The following is a 20,179-nucleotide window of genomic DNA, read 5'->3' as shown; positions in this document are numbered from 1 at the left end:
AGAAGCCAGATTGCAAGGGGCTGAAATTGGAAGGAAATGAAGCTAAGGAACTAGCAATGACTGGAGGGAATGTGTGCTATTTTTAATAGGAGTTTATCAGTGAATGGGTAGCCAAGTGGTTCAGTGGATACAGCTCTGGGCCTGAAGTCAGGAAGACTCATCTTTCTGAATTCAAATTCAAACTCAGACACTTACTAGCTATGTGACCCTGCAAGTCACTTAAACCTGTTTGCCTCAGTTTTCTCATCTGCCAAATGAACTGAAGAAAGAAAGGGCAAACCACTCCAGTATCTCCACCAAGAAAACCCCAAATGGGGCCATGAAGAGTTGGACACAACTGAAAAATGAATGAACAATAAATTATCAATGAATGAGGAAAAAAGGATAATAGCTTGAGGAGATAATAGCAAACAGGTATATAAAGCTTTATGGGTTAAAAAATGCTTTATGCATTTTATCTCATCTGATTTTTAACAATTTGCGATGTAGGTACTGTTACTGTCCCTGTTTTACTGATGAAGAAACAGAGGCTTGCCCAGGGTCATGTAGCCAGCAACTATCTGAGGCAGGATTCAAACTTGGGTCTGCCTGACTGCAGGGCTGGTGTTCCATCCACTATGTTAAGGGAAGGTTTTTCAAGGACAGCAGGAACATGTTCATAGGAAATGAGGAAGAAATCAATGTGGATGAAGATATTGAAGAAAAAAGAGAGAAAAGAGGAGCTTATGGCTCTGGTTCTTGAAGGAGACAATATGGAACAAAATCAAAAGCGGGGTGAAGGGGGAAGGGCTTTTTCATCCTTGGAGGTTCTAAGACATCAGGGAGCCCATGATGAGTGACTCAAACTTCTGAGAATAGTTGGGAGCAGGGGTTACGCTTCTGGGTACACACCTGGTCCTCAGTCTGGGACAGTGGAAAGAATTCAAAGGTCAGGATTCTCCAGGTTGGGTGCTGGCCATGAGTGAGTTCTGAAAATGGCACCTGCCACAGAGGGAGCACTGCTAAGCTTCCTCCACTTCAAGTGGAGATAACAAGACCTCTAAACCTCCTCTCTAAGACTGCTCTAAGGAGCAAAGGAAACAATGCAAACTTTCAAGATTTCAACACATGCAAGTTACTGTCATTATTCTATGGGCTCCAGCTCCTTGCTCTCTGATTCTATAATGCTAGGAAGAACATGACCTCTCATCCTCCCTCCTCTAGAGGATAAAGGGGTAAACTACTGCAAGTAGTAATGTCTCTCAGGAAAGTTCTCTAGCTGTTCTTCTTCCTTGGGATAATGTCAAATAATAAGATCCCAAGACCATTGCTTTAGAGTGGGATGGAGTCTAGTGACAATTAGCCTGTATATGCACTTTGGAGACTGGGTTTGCACTTTACATTATCTTAGCTGTAGGTACTAACAAGCCATGATGATTCCCACCATACAGATGAGGAGACTATGTGAGGGTCTCAGTAGGGCTTAAATCCAGGTCCTCTGAATTTCAAGTCCAGCTTTTGATCTCCTACAATACTATCTCTTGCTACCTTAAGGAGCTATGATTTTATCATTATCCGTATACCCTCCACTGATGCAGATTCATTCCTGAGTAGATGATTTTTGGAACTGTTGCGGCTGAAAAACCAACATGTGAGTGCTGCTCTGGTGATAAGCCTCCAAAGCACCATCAAAGTACAGCTACTGGGTCTATCCATGACACCTGTCCTAGAGGCCTCAATGACTGGGCAGTATTGGTTGGCTCACTTCTCTGGCCCAATTTGCCCCCCTTAGCTCCAGCAATGATGGGGCATCAGAGCAAAGCTCAGACGGCTGATGTCATAAGCATTGAGAGGGAGCTTCTATTTACTGTCCAAGAGCTTCCCAAGAAAACCTCATCTGATCCTTCCATTAGTGGCACAAATTCCATTTTCCCAGTTTTAAAGATGAGGAAACAAGTAGCAGAATCAGGACATGAATTTGATGCTTCTGACTCAAAATCCAGGGCTCTCTGCACTGTACTGCACTGCCCCAACAAAGACCAAGTTTGATTTAACTGTGTCTGTTCAAATATCTAAACCCTAAGTGGCAGTGAAATTTTGAAACATTAATCAAATAGTTAAGACCAAAGACATCCATAACGGCCAAATAAATTAAGTTGAAAAAATATGTTCATACACAATTTACCACTTTGTTATTCACTTTAAGTCGTAAAGAAAACATAAAAGAAGCACATTTTTGTTATTCACAAGACACAAAGGGAACAAATGGTTATTTGCAAAGGAAATTTAAAATTATTTTTATCATCTTCAGTCTTCTGGAACAATTGCAGATTTTTAGAAAGTCCAAACAGCTTAACAGCTAAAAATAATAATTAAAGTCTAGGAGAAATTAAAATTATGAATAAAAAGTTAGGGAAAATTTTTAAAGTTCAGATTATGGCCTGCACATTTAGCTTCATATTTCTCAATTATAGTCACAGGCCTTGTCTGGGAGACAAATAGTCTTAAGAAAGCTAGTGATTCATCCAGAGAAAAAACTATGGAGTCTGAATGCAGACCAAAGCATACTATTTTCATCTTTTTTTATTGTTTTTTCTTTCTCTTAGGTTTTGTTCTGATTCTTCTTTTACAAGAGAGCTAATGTGGAAATATGTTTAATATGATTATACATGTATAATCTATATCAGATGTCTTGCCTTCTTGGGGAGGAGTGAAGGAAGTGAGAGAGAAAAAAGTCTGGAACTCAAAATCTTATAAAAAGGAATATTGAAAACTATCTTTTCATGTAATTGGAAAAAATAAAATACTGTTTTTTAAAAAGGGCTAGTGATTGATACTTAACAGGAAAATCCTAATTCATCTTAATGTAATCAGTGAGTCAACACTTACACTATGAATATTGTTGCTTACTGTGTTGTCAACCCAATTGTTTTAAGATAATAAAAATATATTTTATTACCTACATGTATTCGTTATCTATGTCCATATAGACATGTATACTCATTGATAACATTAAGATATGAATTAGGATTTTCCATTTAGCCATCTCATCACTCTGGTGCAGGCCCTTATCACCTCGTGCCTGCATTATTGCAATAACCTGCTGACTGGTCTGTCTTTCACATGCATCCTCCCACTCCAGTTCAGCCTCCACTCAGTTATTCAATTGATCTTCCTAAATTCAGATCTGATCATGTCAACCCATCCCCATCTCATTAAACTCCAGTGGTTTCCCAAGAGATAATAAAAATGGGAAAGGGTCCCAAGTTGCCAAAAACTGGAAGTCAAAGGGATGCCCATCAGTTGGGGAATGGCTGAATAAGTTGTGGTATATGAATGTAATAGAATACTATTGTGCTATAAGAAATGACAAACAGATAGACTTCAGAGAGGCCTGGCAAGACTTATATGATCTGATGCTGAGTGAAAGGAGCAGAACCAGGAGAACTTTGTGCACAGCAATGACCACAGTGTGTGAGAGTTTTTTCTGGTAGACTTGGAACTTCGTAATAACGCAAGAACTTAAAAAAAAAATAATAATAATTTCCAATGGTTTTCTAAGGCAAAATGCCTTCCACACTCAGAGAAAGAACTATGGAATTCATTTGCAGAATGTAGCAGATCTTGTTTGTATATGTGTATGTGTGTGTGTGTGTATTATGTTTTGATTTGTTATATGATTTCTTCCATTTATTTTAGTTCGTCTATACAGCATTACTAGGTAAGTGGGGGGGTAAAAATATAAGCTTTTTGGTAGTGATTGTAGAACATTAAAAAACAAAAACAAAAACTCCAGTGGTGCCATATCATCTCTAGGATCAAATACAAAATTTTCTGTTTGGCACTCAAAGTCCTTTATAACCTGGTACTCTACCCCTTCCTTACCCTTTTCCAGCTTTCTTCTCCCTTATACCACACCTCTTCCCCCTAACACTTCCCCCAAGGACTCCAGGATCCAATGACACTGACCTTTTTGGGGCTCCTCATACAAGGCACTCCCCCTTCCAACGGGACAATACCATTCCTGGAATTCCCCATCATCATCTCCTGGCTTCCCTGGCTCCCTTCATGTCCCTGTTGACATTCCTCCTTCTATAAGAAGCCTTTCCCCATCTCCCTGAATGCTGATTATTTCCAAGTTATCCTGTCTATACTTTGCATAGACTTGTCTCCTCCATTAGACTGTGAGCTCCCTGACAGCAAGGACTGCTTTGGGCTTTCTTTGCATTCCCAGAGCTTGGCATGGTGCCTGGCACATAGTAGGTGCTTACTGACTATTTCCTGACTGACACACCTCCACAGAGATCATCTGGTAGATGAAGCCTTGTTTTTTATTATATAATCAAGAGGAGAATTCAACATTCCCATCTCTCATCTCACTGCTCAGCACCTAAGACTTAGAGACCCTGATAGCAACACTGTTTTCTTGTAAATAACGCTATACTATTTTCACAACACAGATAAAGTCAATCTTTTTACATACCGGGATGCAAGCTCTTCTGGTAATCGCTTGGGTACTAAGGCTTTCTCTAGTTCAATCTCCAGAACGATGTATGTCCCAGCTTCCAAGTATTGCTGTGAAGACATTTTTTGATTTTCTCTAAATCATTCTATTAACAAAATTTTTGGCAGTAGTGAAGAGCTTAACTACAAGTTTCAGTATTTCTGAAGTTAACAATATATTAAGTACCTACTGTGTGCTCGGCCTCAGGTTGAGCAGCACAACAAAAGGGGAAGATAGACCAAATGGTCCTCAGCTTCTCTCTCATGGGATAATATCTGTGGAGCTGGAAGGGACCTCAAAGGTCATCTAGTTCAATCCCTCGACTCACAGGAAAATGAAGCCTAAAGAGGCAATCATTTGCCTGATGTCACACAGGTGAGTCAGTGGCAGAGCCACGACTCCAGATCCAGGGCTCCTTCCACTGACCAGGCTGCTTTCTCTCTTTTCTTCCTGTCTTAATGCTGCCCAAACCACATGGTCCAAAGTCTTTCTGTCTTCATGAAACTCCCCAAACACTCTAACCCACAGGAAGCTATATTTTTCTCTAAAATCACAGCACTTGTTATCACTGCCATTCATTTGGCAATCAATAATGTCTCTCTTGTAATACCATATATTATTCCTTGTCTCTTACTAGACTGTGAAGTTGCTGAGGGGAAGAACTATGAAATACATTTCCCTGCATCTCCCACAGCACCCTGAATATAGTAAATACACTATACATATCTTCTAATTTGATTTGATTTCTAAAGTTTCTGTTTCATTGGGAGGACATGAAAGATGAAACATTTTTCTGATTTCAGAAAAATAGTTTCATCCATGTTATATTAAATTAAAAAAATATCTGGGATTTCATTATGCAAAGTACAAAATATATTTCAGATGAAAATGAAACTAAAATGTAAGAAATTAATGGAAAGATATTTCTAAAGAATTGTTTAGGCTTAACGATTCTTCCTCAAAAATTGATTCCTATCCAATAGTGGCTTACACTTAAAAGCTGGGCCTTGAGGTAAATCTAGCACCCTGACCTCAAAATGCCCTCTTTCTTTCCATGTGCCCTTATGGACTCTTGGGCTGTTTGGACAGCTCTTTCCTTATAGCTTTTATGCAAAACTCAGAAGGCAAGGCAAGTTGCAAGCATTGTCTACTCCCACTCCACAGGACCCATGCTCGGGGATGAGACTCTTGGGACTTCTGCAAGTATCTGGCCTCATCTCCGAGTCACTATTACCTGTCCTTCTGGATTCTGGTACAGAGGAATCTCACTTTCGAGAGGGTTGTCTGAGCTCTGGGATTTTATACTAGATGACTGTAAAAAAAAAAAAGAAAGAAAGTGCACAAAACTCAACAGACAAAATTCCATGTGTCCCTGGATTAGCAAGAATGACAATACAGACAATTCTACAAACTACACCTTTCTCATCGCTCTTGTTGCTGTGGTGGTGGTGGTTAATTTGGGGTCTAGACCAGTGATTCCATAGGTATAGGAGAGTCCCAAAGAGGAAAACTCACTCCATGGATGCATAGACGGATCAGAGTGACCTGTCTATGATTTACATTGTTAGAGTCACTTGAGTCTTCGAGATCTGGTGGTCCACCATTTGTCTGCACAGCTATTCTGCACTGGAGGCCAGACTTGAGGCTAGGCCCTCCTGACCCCAAGGTCAGCCTCCTCTCCACAATCTCCTGGCTAAGCCTACTGAAACTTGCAATTGCACATGAGGAATAAGCTTAGGAGATGCCCTAGTCTCAAATACCACTTCCAGATACCTAGCCTTCCATGCAGCAGATATCCTAAGCTCCACACCTTCCTTACAGTGTCTTTCTCTTTGGTTGGCTTCTCCTCCTTCATGGTCTTGGTGAGGATCGGTTTAGCCTGTGGGGAATTGATCCCTGGAACATTTCCCATTTTGTTCTGGTGACCAACATCACGGAAAAGGCTGAACAGACACTTTGTCTGAAAAAAAGAATGAATCAGAAGGAAAATGAAACAAACTAGAGACAAACTCAGATGTCATTTCTTTTTACATAGTGTCCTTAGTTAATTACAATATTAGGAAATCCAAAAGCTAAAAATGACCTTGATTACTAAGCAGTTCCATTGTTTCCATGAGGATCTCAGCTAGTCTTGAACAATAGCTACCTTCCTCTTTAAAAATGCTTTTGAGTTTTTTATATAGTAATCATATCCTTACATTTCCTTCTCTTATAATCCTCCTTCGTAACACAGAGAAAAAACAGTCAAGCAAAACCAACACAGGATTATAACCGGCCTTATCTGACATATTTCAGCATCTACAGACATCTGAACCTGAGAATCAATCTTGGTCTTTCCATTTATTCAGAGCTGGGTTGCCTTTTTGTGTTGTTTTTATTTCCATTACTGGAGTTATTATACATGTTGTTTTCCTAGTTCACAGAACCACAGGATCACAGATTAAAATGAAAAAGAACCTCTGAGGTTCCTCATTCTACAGATGAGGAACCTGCTTCCCAGGACTGCTAAGTGATGGGACCAAACTTAAACCACCAGAACAGAGCAGCAAAGACTTGAACTCAGTTCCTCTGACTCCAAATGCAGCCATCTTGGGTCTCTAGAAAAAGTACTGCAGGTTCAAGGCACTCCGTAGGTCAGTACCCGCTCAAAACCATAGCCTGGGCTGCATGTACTCTTACCAGCCAGCCCAAGGTCATATGACTTAAAAAATAAAAGGCATTTAATCATACAGACTAGCAAATAGAGCCACAAGTAAAGATTTCCCCAAGTATAAATGTATATACTCTCTGCCACAGGTCATATGCAAAGAAAGTTAGGGTTAAACAAACAAAAAAGTCCAGATGAAGAAAGCAAGGCACATTCCTGCCTTTATTATGCACATCTGCTATCCCTGATCTAGTCATCCTCTTCTGTTTCTCCCTTCCAGCTCTCCCTCTCCACATTTATTAAACATGCTCCTTCATACACATCCCTGTCAGCCCCAGCTCTCAGGGATCTCTAGGTCACTTTTGGCTACCTCTCTATTATACATTCTGAAACCTCTATTCTGTCATTAAATAAAAACCAACAGAAAATAGAATCAAAATAACATATTCTACTGAAGCAGTGCTTACAACATTTACATGTTTGACTGGTCTAAGGAGGAAAATGCCACCAGGTTTTAACCTCCTTTACTTCCTCCTAGTTATCTTGAGGCAAACCGCATGGAATCCACTCAGTTGACCAATACAGCACTACCCCAATAAAGAAATTTTAGAGTTAAGACAAACAGGCTTTAAAACTAGATCAAGATCTTTATAACAGCCCTATTTCTCCCACCTGATAGTCACTTGTCTGTACATTATATACACACTGTTTCCCCTCAGTAGAATAAAAGCTCCTCCAAAGCAGGGGCTAGTTGGGTTTTTTGTTGTTGTATCCCCAGGGCCTTGCATGGCACCTGGCAAATAGCAACCATTTCATAAATGCTTATTGAATTATACTATATCAAATTTTTTCATGACAAATATGTAGATTCTGGAATTTTTAATGTCTCATAACCTTGACTTCAATATGTCAATGTGTTCATTGCAGACCACAAATCATGCATGCCCATCTTGTGCAATATTTATTTATATCTTTCTGCAGATTCTTAACAGAGAATCATAACTAGTACAATGAAGGTCTTCCTCTGATTCTTTAATGATTACATCACTGCATAATAATGTCCCAAGAGTAAAAACTACTTCTAAAAGTCCTTTGCTAAAATGTGTATTTTCATCTACAATGTGAGAATTTTGATATAATGATAACTCCTCATGAATGATACTACAAAAGATAAAAATCGTATAGTTATTTCTTACCTTCTCATACACTGGACCATCTAAGTAGGGATAAATACGGAAAGCTCCCCTAATTCTCTTTACACCAGGGTACAACAAAGGGACCATGTTAACATATGCCACGCCATGAAAGAAAACTTGTCCATCATCCTCACCCTGGAGGAATAAATCCAGAGAAACTATTAGTCATATGAATCAATGTCATTGAATATCTTTTAGTTCAGAAGCTATCAAGACCATGAAAAAATTTGCCTTTTTGTAATTTCCCCCCTTTCATTGCTCACAGTTCTTCCATCTGTCATGCAGACAGACCTTCCAATACTTGATAGCTATTTGAGGTGAAAGATTAGACTTTTCCTGTTCAGCCCCAGAGGGTAGAACAAGTCACAGGTGGAAGCTGCAAAGGGTTAAATTAGTCTAAATGTTAGGAAAAAATTCCCAAAGTGGAAGATGTTGCCCCAGCAGCTGGGAGGTTACCCACCTACAGGTGTAAAAGGAGCCCAGCTATTGGAGCACCATCATCAGAATACATGCAGCATGCTCTCCCTGGTGCCAGTCAGTCCACATGGAAGGGCTTGGGAGACTGCTTGGGGAAGGGTGTGATGATGATGTCTAATGGCAGGTCCTGTCCCCATATACAGAACATACATACGCAATCTGCAACTGATTCCAACTGATTATGGATTGGCTGTGGAACTGGAATTGGGGCACTAACCAATCAATCTAGCAAACAAAATGAGTCACTTACTCCTTTGACTTGGGCCACGTTCAAAAGAGGCAGCAGGGACTGTTGTAAGTCCTCAGTGGGAAAAGAGGATGTAAGACTTTAACTCTTCCCCCCATGTGGGAGCTAGAATCCATTCTGGGATTTACAAGAGGCCAAACATGAGAAAAGCAGTAGCCAAGGCCCTGAAGTACCCTGCTTGACCTAACCCAGCAGTAGCAGAGATGTAGACTTATCCATTCGTTAGCCTGCTATATTTAGAAGTTGACTTGGTGGGGGTAAACGCTATGTGTAAACTGCTTTAAATTTAAGCCCACAGTCCCTAAGGACTGAGGGGGTACTAGGAGAATGTACCCCCAGGTACTAAGGGGAAAATGCCTACTCATTTCAATTCTTGCTATACCTTTGCAGTGAATATCCTTTCGTAAAAGCTAATTAAAGTCCATTGCTTAAATGGATATGGTGCACCAATCAGTGGTAATCACCAAAAGAAGAATGTTTAGAAAACTGGGGTTGGAGATGAGAGTTGTAGAGAAAGGCACCCTCCACAAATCTTTAGTGATCATTATCAGTCAAGGCGTAAAGAATCATGCCTGACAAATGGTCATTGAATGGTTCAAAGATCTCTAGTGAGGGGGTACTCACTACCTCCCATGGCATCCTAGTCCAGTTAGGGTCATTTGTGGGCAGTTCTAATTCTTAACAAACTAATTCTAATTCTATTTCAAACTGAACTTTGAATCCTTGTGGCTCAGGCCCACTGTGCTTGGTTTTGCCTTCTGGAGCTAAACAGGACAAGTGTATTACTCCCTCTTCCACATGGCAGCCATTCAAATACATGAAGAGAAACATTATGTCTCCCTTTCAGTTCTTTCCCCCAGTCTTCAGATGATATAACCTCTAGGCCCTTCACTCTTCTCAATACCTTCTTCTGAATGTTCTAATTTATTAAAGTCTACAGTGTTTGCTGTGGTTTTGGCAATGTCCTAAGCACAGTCCAAGTGGAAGAGGGCTTTTCCATGGATGATGAACAGTCTTCTAGATGAACTCCTGCGTATGGCTGGTGATGGCATCAAAGCACCAAATACTATAGTTCCTCTTCAAGGAGCTCTGTAACTTCTCAAAAGAGATCAGATAAATCATTCAGTCAGGAAAAACCAATGAGGAACTCCTATTGTATAGACTACAATACATAGCTGGAGAAGTCATCCATTTGAGTTGGTGTATCAGTATAAATCAGTCTCTTGTTATTCAGTCATTTCAGTTATGACTGACTTTTCATGATCTCATTCGGGGTTTTCTTGGTAAAGATACTGGAGTGGTTTGCCATTTCCTTCTCCAACTCATTCTAGAGATGAGGAAACTGAGACAGAAAGGGTGAAGTGACTTGCAGAGTCACACAGCTAGTAAGTGTCTGAGACTGGATTTGAATTCAGGTCTTCTTGACTTTAGGCCTGGCATTCTTTTCACTGCACCACCTAGCTGCAGATAGTCTCTGCAGATGAACAATTAGCTGAGATTAAAAATAGAAGTGGGGATAGAGTGTAGGTTAGACTGCATTTGGAAATTATGTAATTCTTTCAATAATCCCAAGCTTACTTATCTTTTTAATACCAACATTCTCCTGGGGGTGTTATTTGGATCACGGAATACTACCATCTCCAGAGGATCAAAAATGCAGGTGACCCAAAGGACAACAGAGAAAGAAGTAGTGGATGCAGCATTTTGCCTATGATGACTTACATGCTGCAATTCAGAAACATGTATTACTGGAAAACACAGTGGGCTGGCCATTCATCAAAAACCAGATGTAATAGCCTTTAGTTAGGCTAGCGATGAGGGGCCACAAGATGGATGGGAGGGTGTACAGTGTGAGAAGACTTCAAGGAAGCTGTCACAGGGAGGAGATACTTAGAGAGTATATTAACATCAGTAAGAGCAGAGAGCCTGTTAACTGAAGAAGAGACTTTTTTCCTACAAACAATAGCTGTTACATCAGATAACTTGGGTTAATCTTCCTTTAATTTCTACGGCATTTAAGGCTATTGTTGCCAGAAGTATATTACACCTAGGAAACTATGCAATGCACTTACTTCTTTTAAAAATAGCTTTTCTTTCTGAAAAAATAGAGGAGTTTTCCATCTAATTTTATACTATTTTGATAGAGAAAAACAAATGAGCAATTTCTAAGGAAGGGGACCCAAAGGGGTCCATTTTTAGAAACTGAAATAGGAAGACTGGGTACAAGCATATAGGGAACGTCATCCTGAGACACTTATTTGTGGATAAGAAAGAGGTATTCTGCTATTGTACTGATCAATACAGAGAATGAATGGACAGGGGATGGGAGACCAGGAGCATGAGGTAACAAGGAATACACAGACAAGGCGAGGCACTGAATGTTTTTTAGAAGAACACAGGAAATAATGTATTTGGATAAGGCACAGAGGAAGAGACTACCAAACAAGCTTTTCAAATGAGAGGGCCGGTTTCCTGCAGGGGCCTGAGGACAAGATGATACGTGTTGGTTCCCATTACAGTTCCCATTATATTGCTTACAAACTGTGTGATGCTGGGAAGTCATTTAAGGTGTCTGGGCCTCAGCCTCCTCTGTTCTGAAGTGAGGTTTGGATGAGATGACATGTAAGGGACCTCTCAGTTCTGAATCCCATAGCTTCATGATGGCAGGAAAGAGAACAAAACCTACATCTGACAGCACAATCTCTAAGTTTTCCCTAGAACTTCAAGAAAAACGAAAACATCTCACTCAGAAGTTCTACCTATTTTTAATTAGGTACCTTCAACACATTGGATTTTACTATGCAAAACGCTGAGTTGAAATTTGGAGAAGAAAGCTATGAAGGAATAAGCCTTGCAGTACTCAAATGTATTAGTAAATCTTGCTTCTTTTCCAACATGTCTTTGTGACAGCTTAAAAATGTCAAAATTTTAAAGCTTAAAATGCCTTAATAAACAGAAAATGAATGTCTAGTTCTCACATGACTTGAGATGATCAAGGAAATGAGTAGGTACCTGTCATTTGAAAACAAATTTTTTTAAATTAGGATTTTCTACTCTTGAAAGATGAACTGTTGAGAGGGGATATAATTGAGGTGTATGAAATCATAAACATTATGGATTAAGTGAACAAAGACATATTTATCAAATTCTGGAACATCAGAACTAGAAAAAATTCATTGGCATTTGAAAGAAGCAAATTTGAAAAAATAAAAAGAAATCATATTTTATGTAATAATAGCAAACTTATGAAGTATATTACTCCAATAAAAGTAAAGATAAAAATATTAATAGACTCAAAAGGAAGACATATATGAATGATAAATATATTTAAGTTATAAAGGATAGAATAGCATATTCCTATTCTTTTGAAGTTGACACAAGAAAGGACAAACATGTTCTCTCTCAAAATATCCTTTGGTAGTCAGAATTAGAGATAGAATAATGAACTAATAAATAATGAACTCATTATGGCACATCATATTATATAACAGCACTTCTTATGTAAGCCTATTAACTTGAACACACACCTTATCAACTTTTGTAGATTTCCCTTTGGACACAGGAGCTAAAGAAATTCTTGTTATCTCCACTGGCCAGAAACGGCAATCTGCAATTCGTTTCTGAAAACTACAAGCCAAAAAACAGACATATATAAAGCCAGTTTTAGTAAAATTGAGGTCAAAGGGAAGCCTTTGGAGTAAGTGATTCATTCCCCTCTAGGCTCTCTTTCTGAGTTGGCTCTCTCACTAAATCTGTATTCACATTGGCAGATGAGTCGGGGTGGCGGGTGCGGATCTTAGGAGAAGGGCATTGCTACAACTAACTCAGGATTCTAGGGCTAACTCTGGTGGGTGGCTATTCTCCCACTGTAGCTCCTTAGTCCCCACCAGTGTATTTCTCATTTAACAAATCAACCATCTGCCTCCATTAACTCAATCAAAATATTTACTAAGCAGAAGGCAAAGCAAGAATAACTATAAAATAATATTCTACCCATAAACCTGAAGTGTGTTCTCCCATCATTGTATACAGTGTCCATGAGACAGACTGAACACAAATTTAAAATACCACTGTAGTGAGGCATATATCTAGGGAAGGTCACAACTCATAATCCAGAGGTCCTACATCAAAGAAAAACAAAATACTGCAAACATCCAGAAATAAGCGGTTCAAATACTATATAAACACAAGTCAGAATTACCCAAACCTGGTAGCTTCTATTATAGAGGACAGGATATTTTGGAATATGATATTGTAAAAGATAAAAATTATAGATTTACAGCCAAAATTAATTTGCTAAGCAAAGTTGAGTATAATCCTACAGGGGAAAAACTGATCTTTAATAGAATACAGGACTTTTAAGAATTTCTGATGAAAAAGCTACCACTAAGTAGGGATTCTGAAATATAAACATAATTGTCAAGAAAAATCTAGAAGGGTAAATTTATTCAAGCAATTGGAAGCGGAGGTATGATGATGTAGAGTTAACACTCCGTTATGGGGAGAAACAAATATACTATCAGAACCTTAATGTCTTCATAGGGAGTTATGTTTTTTAAGAAGAGGCCTTGGGGGAAGAAGGAAGGAGGAAGAACGACAGGGAACTAGCTATTTTCATAGATAAGATATATGAGAAGACCAACAAACATGGAGGAAAGGGTGGGGAAGACGAGATGTCATGAGATGACAAGAGGGAGTCACGAGATGAACCTCAAGTGTTATTGAAGACAGACAAAGAAAGGCTGAAAAAACACATAGAGTTTGGCACAGAAATACTTCAAATTCAACAGGAAAAACAATAATAGAGAAGAAGAGAGAGTTGAGAAGAAGGATAATACTTGGGAGGAAATAGCTGTCAGCCACACAAACATTCTGATTCTGATGTGGGAAGAGTGAAAAACAAAAAGAATAGAAAAGGAAAGGAAAGAAAAGGGAAAGGGAAGGGAAAAGAAAAGATTTAGAATCTAAGGGAGTGTCCTAGGTTGCCTCTGAGAGAAGTAGCAGATGTCTCAACAAATTGTGAAATATGTAGGTGATGGAATAGTATTGTTCTGAAAGAAATGAGAAAACAGACAATTTCAGAGAATCTTGGGTAATGTAAACTGATGAAAAGCAAAGTGAGCAGACCTGGGTAACAATTTACTCAAGCACAGCTTCACCATAAAGAAAAAAAAATGCTGAAGGGGTTAAGAACTCTCGTTAGTACATAGCAGACCAAAAATTTATATTCTGGAATTTTGCCAGGAAGTGAAGTCAAGCTCAGTGGTTTATAGTTTGTAGTCTCTAAACTCATCCTTTTTTTTGAAAATTGAAACACTATTTGCTCTCCTCCAATCTTCTGATACCTCTCCTGTTCTCCGTGGTCTTTTAAATATTACTAAAATTTAGCATCACATCAACAAGTTTTTTCTGTCCCTTTGCATGAGGCTGATTTGAACTCTAACCATATCTTTCTTTCAAAGTTGTTACCTACAGCAAGGTGATGGATACAAGGAAATGAATAAATTGAATGAATGATTGCTAGTGTTTTCCTAGTAGCCAAGAACTGTGCCAAGCACTGTACAAAATAGTATCTCATTTGATCCTTACCACAATTCTGGGAGGGAGGTGCTATTATCATCCTCTTATTATAGCTGAGGAAACTGAGGCAAACAGAAGTTGTGATTTGCCTAAGGTTTTCATACAACTCATAAGTGTCTGAAACTGGAGCTGAACTCAAGTCTTGCTGATTTAAGGCCCAGGGCTCTGTGTACTGCACCACCTAGCAACCCAAAAATGTATATCTCTTTCTGTATCTTGTACCAAAAAAATGTACATACATTTTTGGACACAGCCACTGTGTAGATTCATCTTGCTTGACTTTGCTTTTTTCTTGTATTTTTTTTATTCTTTCTTTTTCTCAATAATTGGTCATGAGATAGAAAGGGTTTGTAACAGCAATACCAAAAAAGGGCCATTGGAAAAAAATTTAAATGGACAAAAAGAACAGAAAGAACAGTTTTGAAAGGAACATGCAGAATCTGTTATATGCTTTAAGAAATGTGATATGGAATAGTTATTTATGGTTTCATAGAACATTCTCACTTTGCATTCTGCTATATGTATGGTCTTGGGGTATATATGTGTGTGTGTGTGTGTGTGTGTGTGTGTGTGTGTGTGTGTGTGTGTGTGTGTGTTTAAATTAAGAATTAAAAAGTTTAAATTAAGAAAAAAATAGCAACAAATAAATTTTGAGTTCCAAAAGAACAGCCTGATAGTCTACATCTAATACATCTAATGATGATAAGACAAAGATGATAACCAAAAAAATATTTGATCTCATAAAACGTAGAGGCATCCATTGAGACACACATATACAACAAACATTTTCCATAGCTCTGAGATTGAACCCCAACATCTCAATTTAGCCTTGCCCTAAAAGGCCAGGAATTTTGTGAGACAGGAAGAAAAAAAACGTCAAAACCACTTAGTGATCCCCTGAGAACTATATCAAGTTAAAATAGTCAGAGATTTACTTCACCTACAACTCAGTCTCTTAGCCAGATACATTACCTGGCAACTGCTGGAGGGTCAAGGTAGCAGCGACTTTCCAAGTCCCAGACAATTCTTTTCTTTGAAGTTTCTGCTTGTTTTCTGAAATCTTTGTCCTAAAAATGACAAATTTGGGGCCTGAGTCTATAACTGCCAATACTACATGCCAAACATGAAACAACATCTCTATTCAGGGTCCTCCTCAGCATGAGGGATCCCACACAAAATAAATACAGCATGTGACTATAGCAAGGATTTTCCCCATATCGATGATGAGAAAAGAAACTGCAAATGACATGTCTGCATTCTATGCTCAAACACTTAGATATTTGTCCTTTTTATTTACCAACTCCTTCATTTAAAAAAAAATCTTAAGCTCTGGTGATAGATCATGGATCTGTGACTTTGATCCGGCTATGAATAAGTAGATATTTAGGAAGCTGATTTATAAACACAGAAGTTAACTTGTAAATGTTTAAGGTACCATCTGAGTTGAAGTCACACTCTGCTCATCTTAAACTGGGCAGATAGTATATATTCAACCTTTCTCACCTCTGGACGGTTGAGTTCTCCATCTTCCTCAACGAAAGGACCACCAGTAATGAAAGAATCAGGAATGTACTGAGCTCCTGGTGCCAGGATGTTAGAAATGGGCCACTTTTTGGGCCGGGGTACTTGTTCTTTTTCCCCACCAAGCTTTAGGGTTCCATTTTTGAAGAATATGGGAAAGTCTTTCTACAGAAAATAAATCCCATATTTAATAAAAAATAATATTGTTAAAAGGAAATTAATTTACAATAGGGAAACATTAGAAGATTTTCTAACAAAGATAGGAGTAAACAAAGTGTGCTTATTTCCTCACTGTTTTCTGTCATAGTTCTAGAAAACAAAAGAAATTAAAAACTAAATATACATAAAGAGAATACCATATTAATGGAGCAAACATGTAAATAGGAGACAAAAACCGCAACTAATTAGAGGGATATTAAGTTTTTGTGATTGAGCTACTTCAATTAAAAAATCATTATGCTATTTAAGTTGTATAAGCTGTAACTGTTTTAACTGGAACTGATTTAATTCTACCTAATCAAATTAACAAGAGAATGCTTTCTAGAGCTAGACAAAATAATAATGAAATTTATGTGGAGGAACAAAAGGTCTAGAATTTCATGAAAAATGATGAAAAAAAAGTAAGAATTGAGGCATAACAACATTTCCAGATCTTAAATTATACCATGAAGTGCTCGTTACCAATTGGTGCTGGTTAAAAAAGAGAAAAGCAGCATCAGTAGAACAGACTAGACAAGATAAGAGAAATAACTGAACTAAATAATGCTGTGATTGATAAACCTGAAAACATAAATTACTTGGGGGAAGAGTTCTCTATTTGATAAGAACTGCTAGGAAAAGTGGAAAGCAATTTAGCAGAAGTTAGATTTTGAAAAACATATTATACAATACACTATAATAATTTCAAAATAGATACACAACTTGAATGTTAAAGGTCGCACAATTAAAAATAATAGAAGAGAACCAGCTCAGGAAGACAGAAACAATAACATGGAAGCAAAAAAAAAAAAAAAGCCAGACCATTTCAATTACATGAATCTGAAAAGTTTTTACATGAACAAAACCACTGTAACTAGGATGGGAAGGAAATCTGGCAATTAGGGGAATTATTTTGCATCATAAATATGTATATATATACATAAATACACATGTATATATATCTGAAAAGGGCATGATATTGAAGACATAAAGGGGTGGTGTGTACAGTGGGCTACATGAAATTGGGATGACTCATTTTATCAAGACATCTCAACCCTGGCTTTACTGAGGGGTGCCATGAGTTTTGGGATCTATCCTAGGGCTGAGCTGTCCTTAGTGAGTAAGTGCAAATTTACCTAACCCATTATATCTATTTGGCCCCACAACTTGCTTCTTCTTATCCTATCCAGCTATCCATCAAGCAGCCTCTCAGTGACTGGCCTCACTTGTCCAGCCCACCTGACATCTTTCTAGCTGCCTTTTCATTATTCTCTAATAGAATGTTATCACGAGAAATGATGAACACAGACAACACAGAGAAGCATGAGAAGACTGAAAGAATGAAGTAAAACCAAGAAAACAACATATATAATGACTACAGAAATGATAATGGAAAGAATTAAAGGATGAAATTGAACTCAATAATTAAGTTTGGCTCACAGAAGAAGGGAGAAAATTCACCTCCTTCCCCTATTTACAGATGTAGGCGCTATACTACATATACTACGAAACTCATTAATGCATTGGTTCATTTTACTGTACTACTTTTCTTTCCTTTTAATTTTGTGTTATAAAGACTGGTTTCATGGGTAGAGGTGGGGAGGATAGACTTGGATATGAAAGTGATATAAAAACAAAAGATTCAATTAAAATTAAAATCAAAAAATAAAATTCAGCTAGATAGAGTGATAGTAAAATTTGTATAAAAAGGCAAGCAGGCATGAATACGAAAGAATATAGATACAGAAAAATATAAAGGTTTAAAAAGATGGTGGGGAGGTTTGGTCAGAAAGTAACTTGGGATCATTGAATGTATTACATAGTTCCTCAGACGTGACCTACTTCTTTCTTTCACTATTCAATTCTGGGTACAGTTCACTGTCCATATGAAATGCCTATCATATACATTAGTGTAAGTCCACACACACACACACACACACACACACACACACACACACTCATACTGTTTTACCAAATGGTTAGCCCATCATACTGTGTGCTAAAGTCTAAAAGTCAAGATTTGTTTGTTCCAGTTGGACAGTTAGGCCATTTTTTTTTTTTGAGTAGTCATGGATCTCACTGAGAACTCTTAACATTCTGTGCTTAATGAAATGGGCAGAATATCATCCACAAACAGGAGCATCTGGAGGACTTCATTAACTAAAGGGCATCTTTCTTCTCTTAGGACTCTACACAGAACATCACGACAGTGGTAAACACCTTTGGTAAATGTACAGGTGACCTATGAAGAGATACATGATGACTGTACATAGGCTGCAGTATATTTCCAGTGATGACCTACATACATGAAGTGGAATAAAAATATAATCCAGGTGGACCTGTCATGTAACAAGAGTCAGATTTACAACCATGTGCTGTACCACTATCCCCAAATGTTAACAGACCTATAGGAATGCCTCCAGCATGTTAGGTAGATCCTTTATAGTGTATACATGGGAGAACTTGGACAAGGATGTCATGGAAGGTGAAAGCTCAGGATGGGCCCCAATTTCCCACTTTTGGAAACCATGCTCACATCAATGAAATCAGATCCATTAATATATTCTTTGGAATATATTCTCACTAGTAGAATTACTGGATCAGAAGGTATGAGTGGTTTTACAGATTTTGTTGACTGTGTAAAGACTAGTCCTGGATGCCATGAATCTGCATTGTCTTTAACATTATATGAAAGTACCTTTCACCCCCACAACTTTGTTAACATCAACTTATAAGATAAGAACACTAATTTTGTCTTTTTTTTGTTTCTCATTGGTCTAACTGGAGTTTATGTCAAGTATAGATTTAAATTTGCTTTTCTCCATACGGATATACTGTTTTTCCATGGCATGTAATGACTGTTTAGGATCACAGAGTTCTAGATTTAGAGATGGATATGATAGTATGGATAATCTAGTTCCTTTGTTAAAAGTGACCCTAAGGATCTTCTAATCCAACCCTCTCATTTTACAGATGAGAAAACTGAGGCTTGAGAGTTGAAATGACTTTTTTAAGGTCATACAATAAAGAACAGAGCTGAAATGTGAACCCAGATCCTGACTCCAAATCCAGTTTTCTTTCTTCTGTACCACACTTTCTCATTATATATTTCTGTCCCCACCACCACCGTGCCCCTAAAAAATTACCTTAGTGTTTTTCCTAAATCCACTTGTTTTACCTGGATAGATTGGAGACTGGAATTTTTTTTAACAGAAAAAAAAAGAGTAGAAAAATCAAGAGCTTCGCATCTGGAACAAGAGATGATAGGCTTCAGAGGTGATGCTCTAAAGGAACAGAACTGAGGAAGCTTCCCTTTGGCCATGGGATAAGGGTTTCATTCCTTTCTGAAAGAGCATAGCAGTATTGGAATCTATGGCCACATGCCCAGAAGAAAGAAGACTCAGTAATCCTAGTGGAGCAAGGTACCTACCCAAGAGGAGGGACATCTTGGGTCATCACAAGAACATATTACAAAGGGCCCTGAAACATCAGAAGTTTCTTTGATGAAATTATCGATTGTTTCTATGATTTGTTCTTTGACCTACTTGTTTTTTTAGGATAAGATTATTTAATTTCCAATTAATTTTCCATCTCTCCACTGTCTATTATTGAATGTAATTTTTATTGCATTATGATCTAAAAAGGATGTATTGACTATTTTTGCTTTTCTGAATTTAGTTGTGAGGTTTTTATGTCTTAATAGTCATAGTCAGACATAGACATAGTCAGTTTTTGTGTAGGTGCCATGTACTACTGAGAAAAAAGTATATTCATTTCTATTCCCATTCAATCTTCTCCAGAAAGCTATGATATCTAACTTTTCCAAAATT

At 38.0% G+C, this 20,179-nt stretch overlaps 1 protein-coding gene across 5 annotated transcripts in view; it reads right to left on the bottom strand.

Annotated features, from left to right (window-relative positions):
* The window catches only part of CFAP70 (cilia and flagella associated protein 70), a 77,761-nt gene that overhangs the window by 44,538 nt on the left and 13,044 nt on the right, over positions 1 to 20,179 (bottom strand). For 3 of the 5 annotated variants that reach the window (XM_072628202.1, XM_072628200.1, XM_072628198.1), the window contains 7 exons: positions 16,134 to 16,316; positions 15,603 to 15,697; positions 12,578 to 12,677; positions 8,327 to 8,461; positions 6,294 to 6,443; positions 5,718 to 5,795; positions 4,463 to 4,554 (listed from right to left, as the gene is read on the bottom strand). In XM_072628202.1, the coding sequence (XP_072484303.1) occupies positions 4,463 to 4,554; positions 5,718 to 5,795; positions 6,294 to 6,443; positions 8,327 to 8,461; positions 12,578 to 12,677; positions 15,603 to 15,697; positions 16,134 to 16,316 (833 nt within the window). The remainder of the gene's footprint in view (positions 1 to 4,462; positions 4,555 to 5,717; positions 5,796 to 6,293; positions 6,444 to 8,326; positions 8,462 to 12,577; positions 12,678 to 15,602; positions 15,698 to 16,133; positions 16,317 to 20,179) is intronic. The other 2 variants (XM_072628203.1, XM_072628199.1) reach the window with 1 other exon arrangement.

The sequence above is a fragment of the Notamacropus eugenii genome, chromosome 1, assembly GCF_028372415.1.
Source record: "Notamacropus eugenii isolate mMacEug1 chromosome 1, mMacEug1.pri_v2, whole genome shotgun sequence".
Taxonomy (NCBI): Eukaryota; Metazoa; Chordata; class Mammalia; order Diprotodontia; family Macropodidae; genus Notamacropus; species Notamacropus eugenii.
This window is presented reverse-complemented; position numbering and strand designations above follow the sequence as displayed.